Source organism: Balaenoptera musculus, chromosome 7 (genome assembly GCF_009873245.2).
Source record: "Balaenoptera musculus isolate JJ_BM4_2016_0621 chromosome 7, mBalMus1.pri.v3, whole genome shotgun sequence".
Classification (NCBI taxonomy): domain Eukaryota; kingdom Metazoa; phylum Chordata; class Mammalia; order Artiodactyla; family Balaenopteridae; genus Balaenoptera; species Balaenoptera musculus.
This window is the reverse complement of record NC_045791.1, coordinates 17,637,130-17,663,175: the sequence shown is the minus strand read 5'-3', so window position 1 is coordinate 17,663,175 and position 26,046 is coordinate 17,637,130. Positions and strand designations below refer to the sequence as shown.

Below are 26,046 nucleotides of genomic sequence, written 5' to 3'. Positions count from 1 at the left end.
GATCAAGATGGTCTTAGAATCCTGTGCCTATGGTGATGAGGCCTTATTTGTCTTTGTGTGTCTGTATGTGCAGGAATACACGGACTCCAACAAATACATTGAACATCTGCTGACTCAACTTGAGGAGCAACACAGAAGTCTCTGGAGGTGAGTTAAATCCACATCCTTAACTAATAGCAGCATCTATAAATTTGATCTTGATCACAGAAGCATGGAGTTGGCAAACGGTCTCTTCTACTTGGTGCCAAAAGCACCTTTGGGGGCAAAAATCAGCAGAGGCTACCTAGAGAGTTCCCTTCCTTAAATTAAAGTAAAACAATGGTGCCAAAAGTTGTCCTTGAGTGAAGGACCTGCTCAGAACTGGGAGGATGGTGGAAATCATAACACTTGTCAGGGTCAAGGATTAATTTGTCCAAGGCCATGCAGCATACTTATATTGTAGAAACTAGGACCCAAATTCTCTGGCCCTTGCCTGCTTAAATATTATTTAAGTTTTTCTATAATTGAAAGGTTGAACACGTCTGCTTAAAGTTTCTTAATTCATATTAAAGAATATGTATTTCAAGAATGCTGTAGTATAGGTCTCCCATGTTTAGTTTTTTGTTCTATGTGGTGGGTCCTGAGTCTAGGTAAGGAAAGGTATGTGAGAACATTTGTGCAGGTAAATTGGAAAAAGAGGCGAGTATCATAGAAGTCATATTCCCAAGTTATTCATTCCCTGAGGCCTCTTGGGAATGGAGATTATTTTGATATTATTATCTAGGTCTTTGGGGCCCATGTGGTCATGGTCTTCCTACATGCTAGTATGGTCTCTGAATTCCATTTACTGAATTCCTATAGCTCTTGTTATCTGCAATAAATATGCTAGTGCTCAATTACATGATACCTTACATTGCACAAGAATTGTTTAATATAATTAGCTTTGTCTCCCAGGGGTCAAAAAGCCCCTAACGTCCTTTATTTCTCATCTCCTCATGTCATGGAAGACAGTGCTCTCTCTGTACACAGAGATATTAAGCAGGTAAGTATGACCTAACCCTGTGGATTTCTTGTCCGACCTTATCTAAATCCATCACCCTTGGTCTCTGTACCAGCTGATGCTGCCTGTTCTACATGCACCCTTGTAACAAATCCTAATAACCTTGAAATTCATCTTCTCTGAGGAATCCTAGTTCTTGGGCAAAATGCCTGATATTTTCATTTGTTCTGCTCTTATGTTAGTTTTCCTACTAGAAAACAGATCTGTGGTTATAGTAATAGACAATATTCTGTTTCTCTACCTAGAAAAGCTGCTGGTAGGATACAACAAAAATGTACAGTTTTCAGGTCTGCTTGCTGCTAAGAGACACATCAGTTAACTTTACATAACTTGTTGCAATATTTGTTAGATTTCTTTTTGGGAGCTCTAACCAGGTTTTCTTTTGTGAACCAGTGTGTTGTATTAATAAAACCAACAGCAGTGTATTTATGGTTATATGCCTTTTAAATTATATTTTCTGTAGATCTACTAAAAAGTATGCTTAAAAGGTTATGTAACTGAGTTGTAACATTTTCTTTAAACTATTTGTATAGAATAATTTTACCCTATTTTTCAAAAGAAAAAATGCACAGATGATGAATACCATCTTGATGAAAGAAATTAGAGTTTAATTTGGTCAGTGTGTCTTATACATATCATTGAAGAGGAATAATAGTTTCACAGGTTTTTGAACCAAAAAACCTGCATGGAAAAGAATATTTTCCTGCTTTCTTAAGGTGGTTAATAAAAACCTTTGGTTTTCCTCTGATATGATTAAATTAAAATCTCATTTCAGGTGCAAACATAACCTAACATAAAGTAAGAGCTCAGAATTTTGCGGGCAGTCACTTCCATTTTCCTTCGAAGTAGGATTATTCCTGGTGAAGAAGTAAAGCTTTTTATATAGTGTCAGAGGATCTAATAAAAAAGCTTCATTTGAATAACAATAAAGGGCAATGATGACATTTGAATAGTCGGAATAACTACCAGTGAGAAAATGGAAACAGTAGTATTGAAAAGAAAATGAAAACCAATAATAGCAGATTTACATACTATTTATTGAATCGTGAAATTATACGTGATTATATTTTGCAAACAGATCTTGACTGATTTACAGTGGTAGGCTTTCTGATGGTTATTACAATATCACAACTGCAACTATAGCCAAATTTTTTATGGTGAACGATTTGTGAGTGACAGTGAGCAGTGGGGATTTTTTTTTTCTGTTTTTGATTAAATAGTTAAAATGCTTTCTTGAGTTGGGGTAGACTCTGTGATGTGTCGAGCATCATGGGAAAGGCATGTCATGTACATAAGCACAACTAAAGTGTCTGAAGTTAAACAAGCATTCCCATAACTCAGTATACGCTTCCTCTGATTTGTATTATGCCTTTAATTTGTAGCTGTTACAAATTTCATGGAATAGGTTACTTGTCATTGCTGCTGATATTAACTAATGGTCTTCCATTTATACTTAAGCTAACTTAAGTATAGCTTAAAAGAAACTTAAAAGAAAAAATTGAATATTTCGATCTTCCAACAATAATAGTAGCCAGCATTAATTTATGGCCACAATCTTTGAGGACTGATCAAAACATGGTAAACACATGTCATACTGTTATTGCCTCTTGCTTAATGATAAAAGAATTGGACAAATGGTAGAAGATTGGGTCTAAGAATTAAAAGTCTTATTTTTGTGGAGGAATCTCCTAGTCTTTAATAGTCTTTAGTCACTTTTTTATAGCATAACCATGTGCTGTGACACAAATATATTGTTGTAATCATACTCTCAAGATAACTGGTTATTTTGGGGTCCTGTTTAGTATTCTACTGAAATAGACCTATAATCTATCTCTGGGTTTTCAAATTGCAAAGGAATTTGTGGAGTTCAAATATAGCTGTCTGGCAAAGAGCATTTAGCTCAACTATGTTTTGATACCAGCAGAAAAAAATTTCTGTGAATTCATCTGAAGAAGAGGGTGGAGTCAGGATCTAGAACCTAGTCTAAGACTTGAGTACAAGTCTGGGTGGGTTTAATTTGCTCTGCCTCTCCCTGCTTGATGAGAAAAAAATAAACACACCCAGTGACAACTTGTTTATTCGTCAATGTTGAAATGTGATCATACATTTCTGTACATTTATTTGTTTAAATGAGGAAAGTTAAGATTAGGAGAAAAATGCTCTTTTGTACTTAATGATTTTTGTGTCATCTGTTACTATTTCTATTTGGCTAAATATATCTGTGACTGACAAGAAAGGGTGTGAGAAAACAACTGCTGAGAATGTCTTTCTCCTGATATTTGACAGAAATCTTTATCCATTTGCAGCCTCAGATTGAGTTTAGAACATAGACAGTTGGAAAATACAAATTGAATTCATGAATATTTATGGTGTTAATTACTCTTTCATGTCACATATGTGAAATTATGTATGACAAATAGAAGCAGCATAACACTATAGAAATGGAAATAAGACTGGATTGGAGGTTTTGGAGACATGGACCCTGGTCCTGGCCCATCCAAACTGGCTACTGGGTAACATCTCTGAGACTGAGTTTCCTTAGCTATAAAAAGAAGGTATCAATATAGCTAGTATTTAAGATAACTGAGCACTGAGATTACATGAAGCATAGACGCAAGAGGGAGGAGATATGGGCATATATGTATAGCTGATTCACTTTGTTATAAAGCAGAAACTAACACACCATTGTAAAGCAATTATACTCTAATAAAGGTGTTAAAAAAAAGGCATTACCTATATATGACATGTAGAGATAGGTATAATCTTATTTTTCTAGAATAATTATACAGCTGGATCATTATGTAGTATTTAATACATGTCATGGAAAGCTTCAAAGAACGGGGGGTAGAAGTGACTAATATAACAGATACCTAAGAGCTTGCCAGTGATTGAACCAGATAATGTCAAAGCATTCATTTCAGATTTTCATAGCTTGAATTGCAGACAGAGTTATCAATAGCCTGTAAGTAACTGAAGAATAAGTAGGTTTGCAAGGCCAAAATTAAATGACAAGATCTGGTGAATGCACAGTGCCAGTTGCCAACCTACAGATGCCAGATCGAAGTTTCATTTGAACAAGCTATGTTTAGGCTAGGGTTTCTCAGGCAGGGCACTGTTGACATTTGGGGCCAGATTACTCTTAATCATGGGGGTGGGTTGTCCTGTGCGTTATAAGGTGTTTAGCATAATCCCTAACCTCTACCCACTACATGCCAGTACCATCCCCCTTTGTGACAACCAAAAATGTCTCCGGATATTTTCCAAATGCTTCCTAGTGGCAACATCCTCTCCTCTCCCTGGTAAGAACCAGTGTTCTAAAGAATCATCTACATAAGCATTTTTCTAAGCATATCCCAAGAAACACTAGTACATTATGGTACAGATATTTTAAGAAAAATAAAGGTATTCTGTGGTCAGATTTGAGGTATACTAGGTAAAACCAAGCTTTAAGATTTTATTTTAATTTTATTTAATTGTAGAACTATTCAGAGCCATTTATATTGCTAATATGTGATATGCATATCAAATATAGACTATAAAATATAATTTTGACTCAAAAAAATTCCCAAATCCTATCTTTCTTGGAGCATCTACTCTGACTAAAGGCCTAAGGAACATATTTTGGGAAATGGTGATCTATCTAGTTTGGTAGCCAAATATACAAAAACATAGCTGGTACCTCTTTCTTCATCCTTCTCCCTTACTTCACAGGTACTAGGATGGGTGACTTGTAAAAGAGCAGCAAATAGTCTGGGTTGTTGGTCAAAGGGGAAGATAGATACGTGGGAAAGCCAATCCCAAGTTCATTACCATTTTTCTGAGGGGCAACCAGAGCCTCAATACCAAATTCCAAGAATCTGAAGAACCACTGATTACAAGCTATGTTTGCCCTGGTAAAGCAGTTAACTCCTGCTTCCCGGGGGGAGAAATGGTGGTTCCCTACATCACCAAGAGGAGTTTAATTGACAAGCATGTATAGATCTCTGGGTGCAATAAGAGTCCCTAAGGCCCATCCCTTCCAACAATAAAATGATAGTTTCAGTGTATCCAAAATTCTTCAAAATAGACTTTTGCATTCTGGCTTATTTGTGATTCTTAACCTAAGGAAAGAGATAGAAAAAAAACTGGACAAAAACTTTGTTTTCCTTCCCACCATGATTCAAAATGCTGCTTATCTAAGTAGAGTGAACAGTGCAATAAAATGATCCACATTCCAAATACTCTTTCGTGTTCTCCATCATTTGATATATGTATACATTTTGGGGTGGAGATAATTGGCATCAGTGCCTCAAGTTTCCTTCAGAAGTAGTCTTAGTTTTGGTAAAATGTGAGTGACATTAAAACTGCTTACTGAGAGGCTACATGCTATCATTCTATCTCGGGGAAAAGAAGATCCTTTGCTAACACGTTATATAGAAATTGTCTTATAGTTGTAAAATAGAGTTAAGAGGCAGAAGCACACATGGCCTGAGAAAAGTCAAGCCCAGAGCCTCTTGGAGATTTACCTTCTGTGTATCTTGGTTCTTAGAATCTAATTGTTCAGGCATCTTAAGAATTAGCACGTCTCTATCCTCAAGGGGTTAATTTACATAGACTAAAGAGATGCTGAGTATTAAACAGGTTGCCTTTGCTAAAACATAGACTTCCACTGGGAGATCTTAATTGGCAACAAGTAAAATTGCTCTGCATGAATTCTTAATGGTGGACACCAAATAAAATAAGAACTGTGATTTGTTTTTTATATCCCTTCAAGAGAAAAAGAGGCTACCTCTGGGGGATAGACTGTGTAGCAGACAAAGAGCTCAGCGCTCTCTGCTAGCAATAAAAGCGAAACCTCATGCTACGCCGACAGAATAACAGTGCGCGGTTTCCCACCTCTGCATCCCTGTCTCAGTCTGCTGAGGTCAAAGGAGACCAGGGCTAGCAAGCTTTACATTTTCTTCCCCTCCTCTCAGTCCTTGGGCTGGATTTCTAAACCATAGCTGCTTTCTCGGGGCAAGTGCAAGCGTCAGGGCCACCCTGGAAACCCATCAATGTCACTTCTCAATTACCCACCAGGGGTTGTTCCAGAGAGGCAGACAGTCCCAGACCCCTGCCAAGATAAGAGTCTTGTCTCTCAGTCATGCCCTCTGCCCAGCACAAGGGAGAATAAATCAAGGCTCTGGAAATTGGGTATTGCCACATACTTCAGTGGTGATGTCACCCCTGGACGGTGGTGGGGAAAGCTGTGTGCTGAGATGTATCCCCAAGGATTCTTATTATAGACGGATGGTGCTGCTTTTGATGAACAAGGGAGCATGTAGGCTTCTCATAGCTCTGAAGCCCTGGGTGAAGTAACATCTTTATCTTTAAGTAAAGATGTAACATCTTTTTCTGACTTTTGTTCAGTAACAGAAGGGGCTAACAGAACTAAATCCAGAAAGGTATATGGATTTACCGAATTGGAAGATCACCCAGGTTCATATTTGACCTTTAACTTTAGGATTGATCAACATTATAATTTATTCAGGTGACCTGTATGTGATCTGCATGTTTATCTACTTAAGGAGTTGCCCGGTATTTGAACTCAAGTCATCCGAGGCAAGGAGATACCAAAAATGCCAGAGTGAAACTCTACACTAACTTTATATGTATATGATTTCCTGTCTCTTATAAAATCTGTCCACCCTTTAAACTACAGGGCCATGTTAATCTATCAGAGAATATATATTTAGGTCCCAACTGAATAAATGTACAAAATAGACTCTTTAAAACCTTATGGGTTTTATCTTTGCCTCTTCACTACAAATCTTGTTTGAAAGAAAAATTCACATACATTTATCAAGACTATTCTACCCCAGGCTGAGTGGAGGAATCTGTAAAACACATTTTAGGAGACTGTCCTTCAAAAGTCCAAAGGTTTCCCCAAGGAGCTAGCTGGTGGTTTGATCTGAGTCCTGTGTAGGAGCAGGTCTGGTGGAGTGAGGGCAGATGAAGAATTGGTTATTGGATAGATTGAACTTGGACTGCCTTTGAGACTTTTGAGTATAACTCTATGTTAAGATGATGAGAACTTCAGGTTTAGAGCTGTTTATATTTAATAAATAAAACACAGTATAGATAGAGGCATTAGATGAACCCACAAAGATATAAAACTGCCCTCTGCTGTAACTGGGGAAACATCCCCACATTAAAGATGGATTTATTGCAACCATGGGAAGCTTGAGTTGAGTAATGTTGTACAAATAGGTCCGTAGATGATCGGAAGATAATTCTAATTCTAGTTTAAATAGGTTTGTGTTCTTCAAGAAACACTCTTAAAGTGCCACAAAATATTTCAACATCAATAGGATTTAGGGGTGACCCAGAGAAATTTACCACTGTGTAATCTGAAAAAATTTGGCTTAAACACATTTGTTATTTTTAGATCCATGCTTATCTTAATATGACAGCCAGGAACCTAATGTGATTTATTTATATGAAATTAAAATAAAGAGCCTCAAGCAAAAGGCATTTTGTAGATTTATTGGGGGGTAATAAAGATCACAAATATTCCCTACTAAGTTGAAAGAAGAAAAACTCCAGCAGGCAAAAATATAAATGACCTGCTTGACATAAATGCACGTGTTGACAGTGAAGTACACCCACAGTAAGGAGTGACAAAGTGCCTTTTTTTTTTTTTTTTTTAAACTGGAAGGAGGAATGAAATGGGTAATTTACCATGGACGTCTATTTAATTTTAATTTTAATGGAAAAAAATCACTAACTTGTTAGTGCATGAGCATACTTGTGATTTTTTTTCCCCCTAAGGGATTGATTGTTAGGATATAACTCTACATATCTCTCTATATGGGTAACTCTGGAGTTTACAGTAGTAAATTTATTTATTTATTTATTGCTTACCTCCCATTCTTTTTGCGCCTTCTGTATTCAGAGGCCTGGGAGGGAATTTTAGAACCCCACCTCCATCCTTCCATTCCGGGGAGAGATGTTGGAGCCTCTGTGAAATGAGAAAGTACAAACTGCATTTTTTTCCCCTCTAAGACTTTCACTATAGTATATTTTGTGTTTTTGTATTACAAATTAGACTTCATAAATAATCCAACAAAGAGTCCGGGATGGAGAGGTTCCCTGGAATCAAATAATCCAGAATAGGATGAAATTGTAAAGTAGTTGGGAGAAGCACCCTCTAGATTTCCCAAGGCAGAGGACACTTCTAAGAAGGCAAATGTCTGTTGCAGAGTTGGTTGAGGTTGGCAACCTATGGCTGGTTCCATGGCTCAGGAACCTTCACAAGGTTGCTTTATGAGAACCTGGCTTACTTGATGCTCAGTATCTGCACTTGTTGATTAAATATTGTATATGAATTCTCTACGGAGATCAGCCTAGATTTTCACCAAATGTAAGTCTGCCTGAGAGAGAAAGTTAAAGCCACTGCAGATCTCAACTCTGTACTGCTCCATTAGTACTAGATTTTACAAGTAGGGGACATCTCTCATTTAGACCCTACCAGATGCTCTGGTTCTTGCTCCAACCCTCCCCAACGCCCCCTACACACACACACCAATTAATGAGAACTTCACTTCCACAGAATATTCCAAAATGTAACAGCAGCTCTATCCATACCCTCAATGACCTCTATACCAGTTCCAACCATGTGGCTCTCGATCACACACTGTCTTATTTTTTCATGACAGGGGTCTTGTTCCCCTAAGGTCTTTGACTTGTAGAACCAATCTTCTGTTACCTCACCTCTCTCACAGTGCTTAGCATAAGACATACAACATCAAGCATAACACTTCACTTACTTTGAAAGCATAGAGACAATTGGAAGTATGTTTTAGTCATCTTTGTACCTAAGTGACTTAGCATGTTATCGATCCTCCAAACACTTTCCTTAAGCCATTGAAGGAATTGATGATGATTTAAGAAGAGAAATTACTAACAGCTCATGTGTTAATTAGGGATAAGCCTGCCTTTACTGGTAAGTCCATTGCAAGAAAAAGATCAAGCAAGTATAGCAAAAAGTCCTTTGTCTCAGTGGTGTGCCAGTGCTAAAGGGGATCCACAGTTTCAAGGTAGTTACTCTTAGAAAGTTAAAGATGGGACACTTAATGAAGATGTGAATGTGTTGTTAGTGATTTATAAAGCTAGGAAGAATGCTTGCTTCACCAGACTTTTATTATGCTTTTTTCAAAATTCAATCCTAAAGTAAGAAGTTTTGAGGCATGTCCTGTCTGCATGATGGGTCACTGCACATCATAGGACAGGCTCCAACCGGTAACAGTAATCAAATATGTATTTCTGTCCCCAGTTTTACTCCCATTATCTACCAATTATATCTTGGGCTGCAAACAACCTTGTTAACAGAAGCAATGAAAGAATATCTCATAATTTTGAAAGAAAGGGATTGAGAGACTATGGGAAGTTAAAAAAAAAATCCATGATAAAACTCCAGGCCTAAAATATTAAATTTATCACCTTGGATAAAGTGAGTTGGAGAAAAATTGTAGACACATAGATCAAGTTACTTTTAATAACAGAATCAATAACAGATACACACTACTATATATAAATGAGGTAAACAACAAGGACCTACTGTATAGCACAGGGAACTATACTCAATATCTTGTAATAACCTATAATGGAAAAGAATCTGAAAATGAATATGTATATATTTGAATCACTTTGCTGTACCCCAGTAACTAACATAACATTGTAAAGCAATTATACTTAAATTAAAAACAGAATTGGGGCTTGACCTGAAAGTCTATAAAGTGGGTACTTGCAGAGAAAATCTTAGAATTTTGTTAAGATGGACACACACTTGAAGTCAAGGGCGTTCAGCATAAATAACAATGACATGGGCTGCCAAACAGAGGGCAAGTTTTCAAAGGATTAGTGGCATGGAAAACAGTGGGGGAAAATAAGTGAAAAAAGAGAACAACCAACAACTAAAAGTAGATTATCATTTTTATTAGCTAAGTGCTTTAGGTAACAAATAAGGGGCACATTTTCTCTTGATCTCTTAAAATGTTACTGACATCCACTCTAGTCCAGCTGGGGCAGTATTTGGTGGCACGCTGCTATAATCAGGGTCTCTGTTCTGATTGCTTGGTGACTGTGCTGTCCTGCTGCTTAGTTTTACAAATACCATCCCTGGTTCCTTCTCTGCGATATGAAGTTCAGGTCCAGATTCTGCCACTTACTGTGTGGTCCTGGGAAAGTCCTTTCAGCATCCAGAGCCTTGCTTTCCCATTGGTAACAAGACACGGTTAATATAAGTGGTTTCAGCAGTACTTTCTTTAGGATTAACCATCTGTAACTCTTACCAATTACCTTGTAGGCCAAGGGTTGGGTGATGAAGATAGATGTGATAGATACATAGAATTACTGAGAGTTGAAGGTGACAGTTTCCCTTCTTGAAAGAAGGCAGAAAATTACTTTTATACACCTGGTTTTCTTTCTGACTCTTGCACTGTGTCTTGGCACTGAACCTTCCAGAGGTAATAAAACAGCATGCTGGCAGACCCAGAGCACCAGAGCAGGCTCAGAGTCTGTGACCACTTTCAAAAGGTTTTGCAGGAAATTGTTGTATTGAATAATGTTTAAGTTTCCACAGAAGTTATGAGCACAGCATGTTGAAAAAAAAAAAAAAGTCAATTGCACATTATTAGGAAAAAAAAAAAAGCCGCTCTGGGGTTCCGGTCCCTATAAAGGGAAACTGCATTGTCTCATGAGCTCTCTTCAGTGTTCCCTGGAGACTCACAGACTCACTGGCTAATTGAAAGCCAACATGTGTATTTACCTGGATTTATTCATTTTTATTATCTAATTGATTTTCCTGTATCTTGGCTTTGGAAATAAAGATATGAATGGGGTCAATTACAGAAGACCAGACTAAAAGAGAAATTCTTTGGATCAGATACACAATTTAGGACTTTGGCCTTTGAACCATTTGTTAACAAGATAATATAATTTAAAATGTACCAAAAGTCGTATCTATCCAAAAATACCTCTCCCACTGGACTGCCTGGAATTCTCATGCTTGGTATAAAGGAAATCGGGTGTCCAGAAAATCACCTCTGAAGTCTGTACTTGCCACCTGAGGGGAGTTCTAGGATTACTCTCTTAGCTCCTGGTAGTATCTTACCAAGGATTAGTTTGCCAAATTAGAGACCTGTGGGTATCTGAGTCCTGGAAAATTTTTTAGCAAAGTTAAGCAAAGCATATTTAGAATGGAAGAAAGTCCTAGTGGAAATTTTACAGTACAAATCTAAATATTTCTATTTCTAGCCACACATGTCCCTACCAATGCTGACCTTCTTTATTACTGATTATTCCTACACACACACTCCCTCATTGTCAGTGTCTCTGTTCCAGACAGACAAATCCTACCCATCCTTCAAGATACAGCCTAGGTAGGTCCTCCTGATCTACAATTCATCACATAGATTCCTCAGCCTGCCTGGGCTCCATTTTTTTTTAATGCACCATGAATTTGAGACTGTATCACATTTGTCCACATAATGGTTTACATCTTGCAAAAACTCCAGAATTATCCCATGTACCTCAATTTTGATTCTACAGATATTTTCAGCACCTGGCCTTCCACCTCTGTTATATATCAAATGATGGCTAAGCATAGGGTTGAACATGACAGGTGTTCAGCTAACACATACTAACCGATTTTCTTCAACAGGGAAATTAAAAGTTCTATTCAGTCCTCTTGCTGATAATACTGTATCAAGAGTACTTATTTTAGATGTCAGTTAAGGACATTACAAACCAGAGAGTATCCAGAAGGTCCATGACTAAAATGGTATGAGGTGCTGAATACTAAATTAATAATGGTGAAAGGAATTGAAGATATTTAGTTTGACACATAGAAAACTAAGGGATAGACCTATATAACTACCATATGACCCAGCAATTCCACTCCTGGGTATATATCCAAAAAAAACCAAAAACACTAATTCGAAAAGATACATGTATTCATAGCAGAATTATTTACATGGAAGCAACCTTAGTGTCCATCAGCAGATAAATGGGTAAAGAAGATGTGATACACACACACACACACACACACACACACACACACACACACACACACACACACTGGAATACTATTCAGCCGTAAAAAAGAATGCAGTCTTGCCCTTTGCAGCAACATGGATGGATTTGTAGGGCATTATGCTAAGTGAAATAAATCAGACAGACAAAGCTAAATACTATATGATGTCACATGTGGAATCTAAAAGATACAACTAGTGAATATAACAAAGAAGAAGCAGGTTCATAGACATAGGAAACAAACTAGTGGTTACCAGTGGGGAAAGGGAAGGGGGAAGGGCTATATAGGGGTAGGAGATTAAGAGGTACAAACTACTAGGTATAAAATAAGCTATAAGGATATTGTATAACACAGGAAATATAGCAAATGTTTTATAATAAATATAAATGTGGCATAACCTTCAAAAATTGTGAATCACTATATTATATACCTATAATTTATATAATATTATTTTTCAACTATACTTCATTAAAAAAGAAGTGCAGTGAGTTATCTTGTGGAGAAGGGATTAGCAGTATCCTGGGATATTCAGTAGGACAGATCTGGTTAACCAGTTGTCTAGGTTAGAACCTGAGGGATGGCAACTCAGCGCTAGAAAGAAATGTCCTCTGTTCTGTTCTCTAACATGGAGGAGGGCGTTCCTGGGATAGTGAGCTCTGTGCCAGTGCAAGTGTCCAAGCCAAGCCTGGGAGACCATCTTTCAGGTATCGTGTCCGGTGGATTCTGCCACAGTGGATGGGGAGAGGCCAGGTGCCCTTCGTGTTGGATGACTCTCTGGCCCGAACGCTGCCAACAGCATCTCTACTTGCAATGACTGTTTCCTCTTCTGTGTACCATCCCTTTGAAATATTAAGACAGTTTGATATGTTTGGCCTCAGTCTTCACTTTTCCAAAGGAAGCAGTGTAGGTTCTTCCATTGCTACTCATACAACTTACATGTCAGACCCCACTTACTCACCTACTGGACTTATTTCAGTTTGTCAGTGTTCCTCTTAACATGTGGGGCTCTAATATAAACATAATGTATTTTATTACAACCAGATTACAAGTCCAATTTCAGTCATCCTTTGAGAGAGGGTTGTTATTCTAACTATGATTTTTCCCCCAGGGGTACTAATTGTTAATAACCTTTAGGCAAAATACCTAAAATTCCAGCATTGCATCACGCATATTCAGTTACTCTCTTGTGGACTCAAAGAATATAAATCATTATTTCAAGAAAGCACAAGGAGTTTTTTAAATTTAGAAAATCTGTTCTCTTCTTCTCCACTGCTCCTTTATTCCCTGACTTTTGAAAATTGCCTTGTCCTGTTTCACATCTTTTTTCCAACGCCAAGGCTTTATTTATGGTTAGGAGGTCAGAGAAGAATTAATAATTACAAGTAAATTAGGTCATTCCTGACCTTGGTAGAACTTTTATTGGACGATTACTCTGGCCTTCAGAAGGAAGAAGGGAATGAGTTTCAGATTATCACCGAAATGAACAATTATTAATTTAACATTTATAATCCCAAGGTTAAGGAATATTAGGAAGGATAATGCTAGAAAGATAAAACTCATGAGAAAGTATTTTAGAGTACAGCCGAAGTGAATGGAACTACTGGATAGTCTGCTTAAGACAGAGATCAGAGTTGGGCATTGTAGATGTTGTCTGGGTTCACATTTAGATTTTTCCAATTTCAGCCATATTATGACAGTGGTATGCGCAGTTTACAGAGGGAGGGGCTACCCCACTATCCAGGGTCAGAAGGATGGGAGGTAGGGGAAGATATCACTATTTGAAGATACATTATGCTGAGTTTCAGATCATTTATTTTGGAAATCCAATTCCACTGCCTGTTCTTTGTGCGCGACCCCGAGGTTTATTTCTGGCCCATTTATGATGGTAGCAGGAGAGTTTATTTTTCTGGCTTGATGCTAAACCATTGTTATAGACATTCCATTTCCAGGCAGTTTCAAAGTAGAACTGTTATCTCCCTCCTCCTAATTTTAAAGTTAACATTTGAAAATCACTTTCAACTTCAGATAATGAAAAATGGTTGTGTGAAGTTTGCATTCATCTTTGTCCTAGTGGTAGAGATTCTGCAATAAATACAACATAGATTATTTTCCCTGTCAAAAGGCTGCTAGACATTGGAGTAAATTAATTATCTGGGACCATTGTCAGATGTGGATGTCCTGATATTGTCACAGAGAAGGAATGAGCTGAGACTGGGTGAAAGGCAAAAGCTGATTCACTTGCCAGCAGGAAACATTCTGAGGGGGTCACTTAGGGTGGCTTGGGAAAATCATTTTGGAAACCAGATAGGTACATGTGATAGTGGACTTCTGACGTTTCTGAGCCAATGAGATCTTTTTCCCAAGAAACGTGCAATTAAACTCATTCAATAGTGGGTTGGAAATGGTAGTGTTCTAGATATAGGTCTAATATAAGGCCATGCTATAATGCAGTGAGAAGAGATTTTTGAATTGCTGCATGGATATTTGCATATGTTGATGGGAAAAATCACAAAAGGGTCAGAGGTTCAGGATGTCTGGAAGGTTTCCTGCTTCTGAGTTGAGGAAACCAAAGAAGAAAGTGTGGATAAATCCTTATGAAAACTTTCTCATGGGATTTCCAAGAGCTGATTCTTCACGTAAAGTTAGAATGTGCAAATATCCTTTATGCTCCTGTTTGGGAACAAGAAGTTTTAGATAGAGCTGTCTTGGTTACTACAGAGTCAAAGATTTGTTCCTTGAATGTCCATCTTCTATTCACAAACCCAGTAGGCTTGCAGTTTCTCATGGCATCCAAAATGAGGTACTTGGAGGCTTTCACAAATGGAAGCAAGAATTGTCATGGTGCATCGTGGCCCTGTGCCATCTCTGTCTTTGGCAGAGTTGGCAAAGCAGGGCTTCCTTGATGTTCATTTCAAACACTCATAACATGACCCAGACATTGTATTTTTTATTATTAACTGTTATGGGCCTGTCGTTAATTGACACAGACATTTAGAATTTGTATTTCTAACTTCCCCCACCTCTTGTTTATGTTCCATAAACATAATCCCTACCTTGTGCAGTAGGGCTTCCTTTTATTTGGCCAAAACACACACAGGCTTCAAGTGGTGACCCCTCCATTAGACATTTAGGGTTTAATGAATAATTCCATGTTTACTCAGATTACTTACGATCTTATAGCTATAAGTCACTTTGCTTCTGATATGGAATATTCACAGAAAAATCGTAAGAGTAGCTCTGGACTCATGTTTGTTTTCTTGATTCTTTTGTCCTTTAAAGCAACTGTACATTCAGTATTATGAGAGGAGTTCTAGTGTCGAGTCTGGCACTCTGTAAATGTGGGTCAGTCATTTGCTTACTTGACCTTCCATCTCGAAAGCAGAAATTTGGGCTGAAATTTCTTTTCAGCTCTATGATCTTTTGAACTCGTGACCACCTAGGAAAATGTAGACTGTGGAGCTTACATTTGAAGACTACAGAAATAAAATTCAAATCAAATAGCCATTTTTAAGTTGTAATTAATATTTTGGGGAAGGAATAACAGGGAGTTTTAGAAATATAGACTGATTGTGGAAATCAGACCTTCTAAAGTGTGCTGCTGAATTATTACTTGTGGGTGAAAAAAAAACAAAGCTCCTTTTACTTTTTAAAATTTATTTCTCCTCTACCCCCTCCAAGTGGTCACTCTTATTCATTTTATGGTCACTCATGATATTTCATTAGCTTGGTATTCATTACATCCTTCCACTTTCATCCCTCTTCTTTAAAATCTCAATTAAAATGCTGTTTCCTCCAAAAAGTATTCCCTGATTTTCTACTGAAAATGGACCTCTCCTTCTTCTGTGTGCTCATAAAATTTGGCATGTGTATGTAATGTAGAATTTATTTCATTCTGATTTATGTTATAGGTGGGTTAGTAACTTTTCTGTCTCTCTTGTTATTAGCTCATGGAAGAGGAAATCACGTCTGCTCATCTCCTTATCTGGTACCTAACAGTCCAGAGTTGTTGGACTGTGTATTGCTGCATGGGTGGTCATGGGTGGATATCCGGTCATAGATTCAGAGCAGTTGTACTGGCGCCAGCGCTGAGGCAACAGCTCCGAAAGGAATGAAGAGTGCCATCAGTCCACTGGTTGCTATGGTCTACATAGGACGGGAGCTGACTACACATCCTGGACACTAGTTCTTGGTTCACTATCTCTTTCTTCCCATTTCTCTTCTTTCGGTATTGCCTTTGCCCTTTCTAATGGGAGTCTTCTACTTTAACTCTCATATTTAGTCTGATGGAAGCCTTACAAGCCACTTATTAAAAGGGATTCATTCATATACTGTATTACCCAAATGTATATATACTATACACTAGTCCTACCCAGCACCTTCCACTCACTGTGTCTGTGTTTTACGTTCATACCCTAAATTCATTCTCTGACCGTATTTCACAAGACCTATTGTCAGCTTGGTGTCTTTATCCCCCTGGTCCTCCAGCTTCTGTTAAACTAATTCATTTCCCCATTAATGGCATGTCTCTTGCCTCCAGGATCAATATTACTTAGAAGGAAGACCTAGCATTTTGATTTCTTTCATCAAGAATACTTCTCATAGGCCTCTCTGCTGGGCCCGAGTCAGCATTCCTAAGGCTGCCCTCCTCTGTTTCTGGCTCTGAAGAGCAGTGTGGCAAGTACAAAGCTTGAAATAAAATGACAAAAATAACACTTTACCATATGTCGATACTCTTCTAAGAACTTTATACGTGTTAACTCATTTAATCCTCACATTTCTATGAGGTTTAGTATTTTCATTTTACAGATGAGGAAAGTGAAGCACAGACATTTAACTAGCCTGGCCTGAAGGCTGAGTCCTTAATCATTAACCTAAATATTCAATGAGTTGTTAATAAATATTTCTACTCTATCCCTTATGTGCACATAATAGGATTGCAACTTCTGCTCCCTTGTGTTTGGGCAGGGTCATGTGACTCATTCTGGCCAATGAGTCCTTAGCAAAAGTGACATTCCAAGTTGAAGCATTTATGGTGCAAGTGCAACCCTCCAACGTGCTCTTTTGTTCTGGCATGTCAACCAGCAATGCCCAAGATGGTATTTTATCTAAAGCTCGGGACACAGAATGACTACCATGAGCAGAGGCCCCTGCCAACATGTAGTGTGAGGAAGAAATAAGCTTTCATGTCAAGCTATGGGTATCTGGGGGTGGTTTATTACCATAATCTATCCTTACCGTAATCTATCCTTTCCCAAATAGTATAAAGGCAGAATCCACAGATTCTCTGTGAAGACTAGAAGATATTTCCTAGAAACTAATAATTTATTATGGTGCTACTTTATTTCAATCCCTTATATGCCAATTTCAGCTTTAGACTTTTCCTTTATTTTATTCCCAATATATCTCCAGAATATATCTCCAAATTCTACTCCTTTCATAAGAAACTCTGGGACCCATTCTTCGTAATATTCCTTTAAATTTACTGTAATTGAAAAAGAACAGATACATGTATATCTATAACTGAATCACTTTGCTGTACACCTGAAACGAACACAACATTGTTAATCAACTATGCTCCAATATAAAATAAAAAATTTTTAAAAATTACTGTAATTGCCCAAATAGTAACCTTACAATTTTAAGATTTTATAGGATAATCTAGAAATTTGATAAATCTAGTATTCCTAATTCATAAAAATAGATTGAAAAAAAGTTCATGTTTACATTTTGGGGAAATACAATCATCTTGAATGCACAAAGGACAAAATGAAACTATAAAAGCAACTATAACTGTCTTTGTAAAGAAAGTTATAGTAGATATCCATTCATTAGGAACACTATTTTAATTATTGGGAAGCATTCTTAGCAGTAGTTATTGCTGGCTTTAAAAAGTTAATTTAGGTTTAATCTGAAAAGTTAATTAGCTAAAATGACTCCTCTTCTTACTATTAAAAATGGAATGTCTCAGATTCTGCAGGAGTATATATGCTATAGAACAACTTATATCGGAAACTTGAGGGCTCATTAGAATTTATAATATGCATTTAATTACCATAGTTGTTTCAAAGTGTGACTCAAAATTATAATCATTAGCAGTCTTTTAAAGTATAGTTATTCATGTTTATAGTTACAGCTTGTAAGAGGGCAATATTTTCTATAGTGGGAGGTCAGCAAATTTTTAAGGGCCAAACGATAAATATTTTCAGCTTTACTGGCCATATCCTTATGGTCACTTTCACAACTACTCAAATCTGTAGCTGGAGCTGAAACAGATATGACTCTGTTCCAACAAAATTTTGTTTGGTAAAACAGGCAAGATTTTGCCTGTGGGTACCAACTCCTGATCTAGAGTGAGTTTTTAAAAAACTTGCTTGTATTGTGTTGCAACCTTCTACATACCAACTCCTGTGTAAGTAAAGAAGGACTGTGGGTCATCATAAATATGATTTTGTATCTCCATGTCCTTCTAAGGCATCCTTTAGAGTGGTTCTGCTAAGCCCCGGGGCACTTAAAGGTCCACAGGTCTGGTGGTTAGGGTGCTGAACAGTGGATGAGGAAACCTCATAGCCAACCCTCAGTTCTCTCTATAAATCCCTTGTGTGGTCCTAAATGTAATGTAAGCCCAATTTCCCCATCTATAAAGCAAGCAGGAAGAGTGGTTCCAGGCTCCTTTCAATAATCACATTTTTCTATGCTTCTATTATGAGAAACATTAAAAAATGGAAACCCATAAATCATCAGGTAAAAATTATGAGGATTAATAAGATACTTGTAAAATTCTTTTAGCACCTAGTGAGAAAGATACCACATTGGTAACTTTTGATAGAGATTCTCTCAAAAATATGTTTATATTATTTTCATAGGACTGCATTCTATAGGTTGTTGGAAAACCATAGACGCTATCCCCATGCTAGAGTAGAGGATTGGATAATGAATTTCCCACATGCAAGTTTAGTTTAAATACATTCCACCTTCCGCCTTATGCAGCCATTTCAGACATGTGAGGATGCTGATCTGAGCCCTGAATTTGATGGGCTTAGGCCAACTTAAAATAAATGTGTGTGCATGAGGGGAATTTCCCCCCCTTCTTTGCACTTAGGTTATTATTTTGCTTACAGGTTCCCAAATATAAAGGGAACATATGGGTCTATAGAGGTACAATAACACACATTATATATATACATACACACAAAGTAATATATGTGTATGTGTATATGTACATTCATACACACACACACACACACACAAATTTCAGAAGACAGTCTAAAGACAGGATCTGAATACAAACATAAAAGATCCAGAAAATAAGTTGTTAAAATGTGAAATCATGAAACTTTTTTGGTTCAAAGGCCACAGACTTTTGATTTTAAAAACCTGGCACAGTATCTGATTAATAGTTGCTTAATAAATGATGGTTAAATAAATAACTGTATTAATGAAAGAACACGAATCTTTACGTTTCAAAAAATGGAACAATTGTTAGTTAGAGCATGTGTGTGTGTTGATCTGTATTGTTACCAAGCCCCAGGAGAATAAACAGGCACTACTTAAGTGAATTCCATTTATAAATTTCATTAATGACAATAATGCTGTCATAGAACAATGATCTGCTCAGTTGTGACTGCAAAAGTGGAGCAAGTCCAGCGGAATCGTGCCCTAAGTGGCTGTGCTGAATTCAGCCCTGTGCCCTAGCCTCCGAGGTTTACTTATTGAAGAAACCAAATGTCCCTAGTTAAGACTGGCTGGGATAAAACAGAAACTTCATAAGAACCATGAAAAAAGTAGAGTAGACAAAAATCTTGGATAAATCCAAAATTAATAAGCCATATAGTGTTAGTTATATGAAAGCTTTATTCCAGAATGAAATTTCTTACAACAGATGATTGTTTAGCCCTAATAATTTTCAAATCAGTAAACGTTTATTCAGCGCTACTACACAGAAAGTAGTGTAGAAACTGTCCAGAAAGGATTACAAAATTAAGTAGTGCTTTATAATCCAACCCAAAAGGTAAGCCATAAAATAAGGATAAAGGGAAAAAGATGGAGAGTAAGGATAAGTTAGAGATTTTTTTTTTTTTTTTTTAGTTCGAGATATTTTAAGCAACAATTTACAGTTACAAACAATTCATATGACAATGAATAATCACGTGGTTATGTATTTTTATATTGCTGGAAGTGTACTTCCATTTAGGGAAAATTCCAAAAAGTGAGAATTCTCACCCAAATGATAAATATACATGGAGTTTTGCTGGACGTTGCCAAATTTTCCTCCAAGAAGGTTGCACCAGTTTACATTTTCACCAGCAGTCTGTGAGACTGTGTGTTTATGCAGAAGTCTCCCCAATAGAAAGAGTTATGACACGTGTAAATTTTCTCCAGTCAGATAGATAGACAAGAAGTGGTATCTCAGTGCAGTTTTAATTTGCATTTCTCTAGTTATGAGTGAGCATGAACCTCTCATATGTTCAAAGGCCAGTTTCATATTTTTTGGTGCATTGTCCATGACTTTTGCTCATTTTTCTATTAAATTTTTGGCATTGTCCCCTCAATTTAAGAGTTCTTTGTATATTAGGGATATTAGCCCTTATCTATGATATATTACATGTATTTTCTCACAGCTTGTCAATAGTCTTCTGATTTTGGGGGGTTTGTTTTGCTCTGTGTATTAGGCATGGTTAATACCCCTCAAAGATGGCCATGTCCTAATTTCCAGAAGCTATAAACATGTTACCTTATGTGGCAAAATGTACTCTGCAGATATGATTAAATTAAGGACCCTCAAGTCATCACAAGGATCCTAAAAGCTAAGAATTATTCTTGCCTGTGGTGAGAGGGATATATGACTATGGAAAAAAGATCAGAGAGCTGGAACATCGCTGGTTTTGAAGGTGGAGGAAAGGGCCATGAGCCAAGGCATATAGGCAGCATCTAAGAAGCTAGAAAGGCAAGGACACAGTTCTCCCCCAGAGCCTCTGGGAAGCAGTGCAGCCCTCCTGACAATGAAGCCAACTTTGATTTTAGACCAGTGAGACCAGTCAGAATTCTGACCTACAAACTGTAGGGTATTAACTTTGTGTTGTTTTAAGCCACTAGGTTTGTGATAATTTGTAATAACAGCCATAGAAAACTAATATACATGCTACTTTAAAAAATTCAGGTAGTCAAATTTATTAATCTTTTATTGCATCTGGAGTTTGAATCATTTTCAGATAACCATTCCTTTCACCTAGGTTATAAAGACATTCACATGTATTTTTTTTTTCTATTTGTATGGTCTCATTGTTACGTTTACATTTAGATTCCTACTGTATTTGGTGTATTGTTTGAGGTATGAATGCAATATTCTTTATGGTTAAGTGGCCAACCAGTTGTCCCAACATGGTTTATTTAAAAAGTTCATTTTTGGACCCAGTGATTTGAGGTGCCGTCTTTATCATACATGTATTTCTATATGAACTTGGGTCTGTTTCTGGACTTTGTTCCTGCTCTGTTTATTCACACACCAGCACCACACTGTTACGGTCTCTGACCCTCCACGCAGTCAAAACTCCCTATATAGTTGTCCCACCGCATCCAAGGGTCCCTCCACATCTTTGGATTCAACCAACCCTGGATTACTTACTACTGTAGTATTTACTATCGAAAGAAATCCGTGTGAGTGGACTTGTGCAGTCCAAGCCCCTGTTGTTTTAGGGTCAACTGTAGCATGTTTCCTGTATGGTAGAATTATTTTTCCCTTTATGCCTTCTCTTTCTCAGTGTTTTCCTGGCTATTCTTGCAAGTTTTTCATATGAACTTGAGTACTAACTTGTCTTAACTTTTGGAGTATTAACTCCAAAAGAAACTTGTTGGTATTTTTATTGGAATTGTGTTAATTTTGTACAGTAACTTAGAGAAAACTGACATTTTACAATGTTGAATCTTTCTATCATAGAACAGTGAAAGACTTCTATTTCTCCAGGTCTATTTTTGTGACTTTGAGGAATTTTAAAGTTTTCCTCTGGTTTTGTACATTTCTTTGTATGATTTTTCCTATTTTATCTTCTTGGTTGGTAATGTAAATGAGGTTTTCTGTACTAGTATATCCTCTGTCAGGTTATTATGTCTATGGAGGTGATTGATTTCTGTATATTAATTTATACTAAATCTGAATTTTTAATGTTTGAGTTAATTTCATCATTGATTCACATCTTTTCCAGGCATAATACCATGTCATCTGCAAATATAGTTTTTACTTTTTCTTTTCCAATGCTTTTGCCTCTATTTGATTTATCTTGTATAATTGCACTGACTACAATATAATGTTGACTAGGAGTGGAATTAGGGGGTATCCTTCCCTTGTTCCTGATTTTACTAGAAATGCCTCAAATACTTCTCCATTAAGTGAGATACTGGTGTGAGGATTAAGGGCCTGTGTGTGTGTGTATTTTATCATGTTAAGAAAATATACATCAATTCCTATCTTCTTGCGTTCTCATCAGGGAAGACATTAAATTTTGTCAAAGGTTTTTAGATATCTATGTAGGGAATCATGCAATTTTTCTTATTAGATTAATTGGTATACTATATTAATGAATTAATTAATACCGAGCTAAATGCAAGTGGCCTTTGGTCATGGTATATATCTTTTAATACATTGTTGCATTGTTTTGCTCGTATTTATTTAGTATTTTTGTATTGATATATATAGTGACATTGATATATGTTTTACTTTTGTTTTTAAATTGTATTCATCAGGGTAAATTGTTTTCTTAGTTCCTGCTGCTGTAGAAAAATACCACAAACTGGGTGGCTTTAACAACAACAGTAATTAACTTCTCACAGTTTTGGATGGAGGCTGGAAGTTGGCAGTCAGGGTGGCAGCATGGTTGGGCTATGGTGAGGGTCCTCTTCTGGGTTGCAGACTGCCAGCTTGTCCTTGTGTCCTCATGTTCGCTGTATCCTCATAGGGTGGAGGGCCGAGGGAGGAAGCAAGCTCTCTCAGGACTTTTATAACGTTCCTAATCCCATTAATGAGGGCTCACCCTCATGACTTCATCTGATCCTAAGTGCCTCCCCAATGCCCCACCTCTTAATAGCATCACATTGGGGCGTAGGGTTTCATCATATGAATTTATTGTGAATGAACACATTCAGTCCATTACAACTGTCAGTGTTATACTTGCTTCATAAAAATAATGAGAAAGTTTTCCTTCATTTTCCGTGGAAAAACTATGGAATATTGGAACGGTCTGATCTTGGGGATTTGTTAGAATTCCCCAGTGAAACCACTGGACCTGTGTTTTGTGTTTTTTGGTAGGATAGAATATTAATTATTTCTTCTAGAAAAGTTGATCTAATTAAGCTTTCTATCCCCACTAGAGCTGATTTTGGTGTCTTTTCCAAAGAATTATTCCATTTTATCTATTTTAAAATTTATTTGCAGAGAGATGAGATCTGTAAAGTAGCCTCTTATATTTAACTTTTTTTCTGCTTCAGTGGTTATTTCCTATTTGTCACTTATTATCTTGTATATTTGTGCCGTCTTTTTCCATGCCTTTTTTTTTTTTTTTTTTAATTTGATCAAGTTATGTAGCGGTCGATTTAAAAGAAACAAGCTAGATTTGGATTTTTTTAACTAGGTTTATTGTTTTTCTATTCTCAACTTCATTACACTTTGCTCTTACCTTTGTCTCCTTCCTCTGCTTTCTTTGGTTATTTTTCCTTTTTTGGCCTTCTGAGCCAAGAATTTAGTTTATTTATATTCTTTAATTTTGATTGTTAAATGTGCTTAGGAGCTATTAATTTTTTCTGTGACCACAGCTTAAAATGTAGCTAGTTATTATTATTTTTTAGAAATTAAAAAATTTTAGTTGGAATTCTCTCATTCAAAAGTTGCTTAAAAGTTAGTTTTCCAGTTCACAGGAGGAGGGAGGGCTTTTATATTTTTTAATTTGTTGATAATTTATTGTTTTATTGCATTTTATCCACAATTTCTACCTTATGGAACTTACTGATGTTTACTTTGAGACTTCATATATAATGACTTTCCCCCCAGTCTTCTTGAGATATAATTGGCATACAGTACGATATAAATTTAAGGTATACAGCATAATGATTTGACTTACATACATCGTGAAATGACCACAGTAAATTTAGTGAGCACCCATCATCCCTATAGATACAAAAGAAAAGAAAAAGAGAAACAAATTTCTTCCTAATGATGAGAACTCTTAGGATTTATTCTCCTAACAACTTTCATATAAAATGTACAGCTGTGTTAATTATATTAGTCATGTTGTACATTACATCCCTAGTACTTATTTACCTTATAATCGGAAGTTCGTACCTTCTGAAGGCCAGGAAGACAAGGACAGTGTGAGTGGCAGCAATCTCCCGATGGGCTAGGCCAGCTCCCATTGGCTGGACTTGACACAGGCAGGCCAAAGGGCCACGCTTGGTGACGGAGCAGAGTCTCTTCTGTCTTTATCCCCCTCTTTCCCCTGCCGGGCCTGGCCTCCTCCCACGTTCTCTGGCTGGGCCGGTGGGCAGCCTGCCTCGGATGCAGCTCCCTGCTGGTGGCTTGCAGAGAAGAGGCCTCTGTGCCCAGCTGACCTGATGCTCCCAGGAGTCAGCCAGCTGCTGCCACTCACCCTGGCTTTCACAGCACTTCCCACACCCACGGTGGGACCCAAGGTACTCCTGGTGATGAGTGAGGGTGGGGAAGCATCTGTGATTAAACGGCTGGAGTTTTACAGCCAAGTGAACAACAAAAGCAACAACAAAATAATTATAATGCAATGACTTTTTTGTATGTTCCATGTATGCTTGTACATAGGTGTGAGACTTGCCCTTGTGCAGGTACACAGTTGTGGAGCGGCCGTATCTTAGACTAGGAGCACTTCCACCTTTCCTGCATAGATCCAAGTGTTCCCACCTGACATGTGTCAGAGTTTTGGTTTCCACAAAGCCTCACCAACACACACTGTAATCAGAATGATTATTGTTTTTCTATTATGATGGGCATGAAATAGTATCTCAGTGTTTTCATTTGTATTACCCCAGTAATGAGATTGAGCACTTTATTTATTGCCATGCAACTATGTTCTTTTGTGAACCGCCTATTCATGTACTTTCTTTAAAAAAATTTTGTTTTTCGACTACATTTGTAGTTCTTTATAAATTTGGGATAGTGAGTCTTATTAGGATATATATGTTTCAAAAAGATTCTTCTAGTCTGTGCCTTAACTTTTCATTTTATTTATGGTAATTTTTTCTTCTCATAGAGGTTCAAAAATTTAATGTAGTGAAATACTTTATTATCCTTCCCAGCTTGATGATATAAAAGTATTCTCTAAAGCATTCTTCAAAAAGGTTTATAGATTTGCTTTTCGCATGTGTTTTCTTTAAAGACTATTTTTTTTAAGAGCAGGTATAGGTTTACAAAAAATGGAGAGGAAGATACAGATATTTCCCATATACCCTCTGCCTCCGTATGAGAATAGCACCCTCCCTCTGTTATTAACACCACTCACCAAATGGTAGATTTTTACCAACAATGAACCTATGTTGACACATCGTAATCACCCAAGTCCACACTTTAAGTTCACTCTTGGTGGTGTACATTCTGTGGGTTTGGACAAGATGATAATGACATATATCCATCATTATAGTGTCATGCAGAGTATTTTCACTGCCCTAAAAATCCTCTGTGTTCTGTCTATTCATCGCTCCCTCTCCACCGACCTCTGAGAATCACTGATATATTTAGTGTCTCCATAGTTTTGCCTTTTCCAGAATGTCATACAGCACATAGCCTTCTAAGATTGGCTTCTTTCACTTAGTAATATGCATTTAAGGTTCGTTCCTGTTTTTTCATGGCTTGATAGTTCATTTCTTTTTTAGTGCTGAATAGTATTCCATTGCCTGGGTGCACCATAGTTTATCCATTCACCTACTGAAGGACCTCTTGACT

At 37.1% G+C, this 26,046-nt stretch overlaps 1 protein-coding gene across 1 annotated transcript in view; it reads left to right on the top strand.

Annotated features, from left to right (window-relative positions):
• The window catches only part of NCKAP5 (NCK associated protein 5), a 953,343-nt gene that overhangs the window by 304,034 nt on the left and 623,263 nt on the right, over positions 1–26,046 (top strand). The window contains exon 3 of the mRNA XM_036858046.1: positions 74–147. Coding sequence (XP_036713941.1) covers positions 74–147 — 74 coding nt within the window. The remainder of the gene's footprint in view (positions 1–73; positions 148–26,046) is intronic.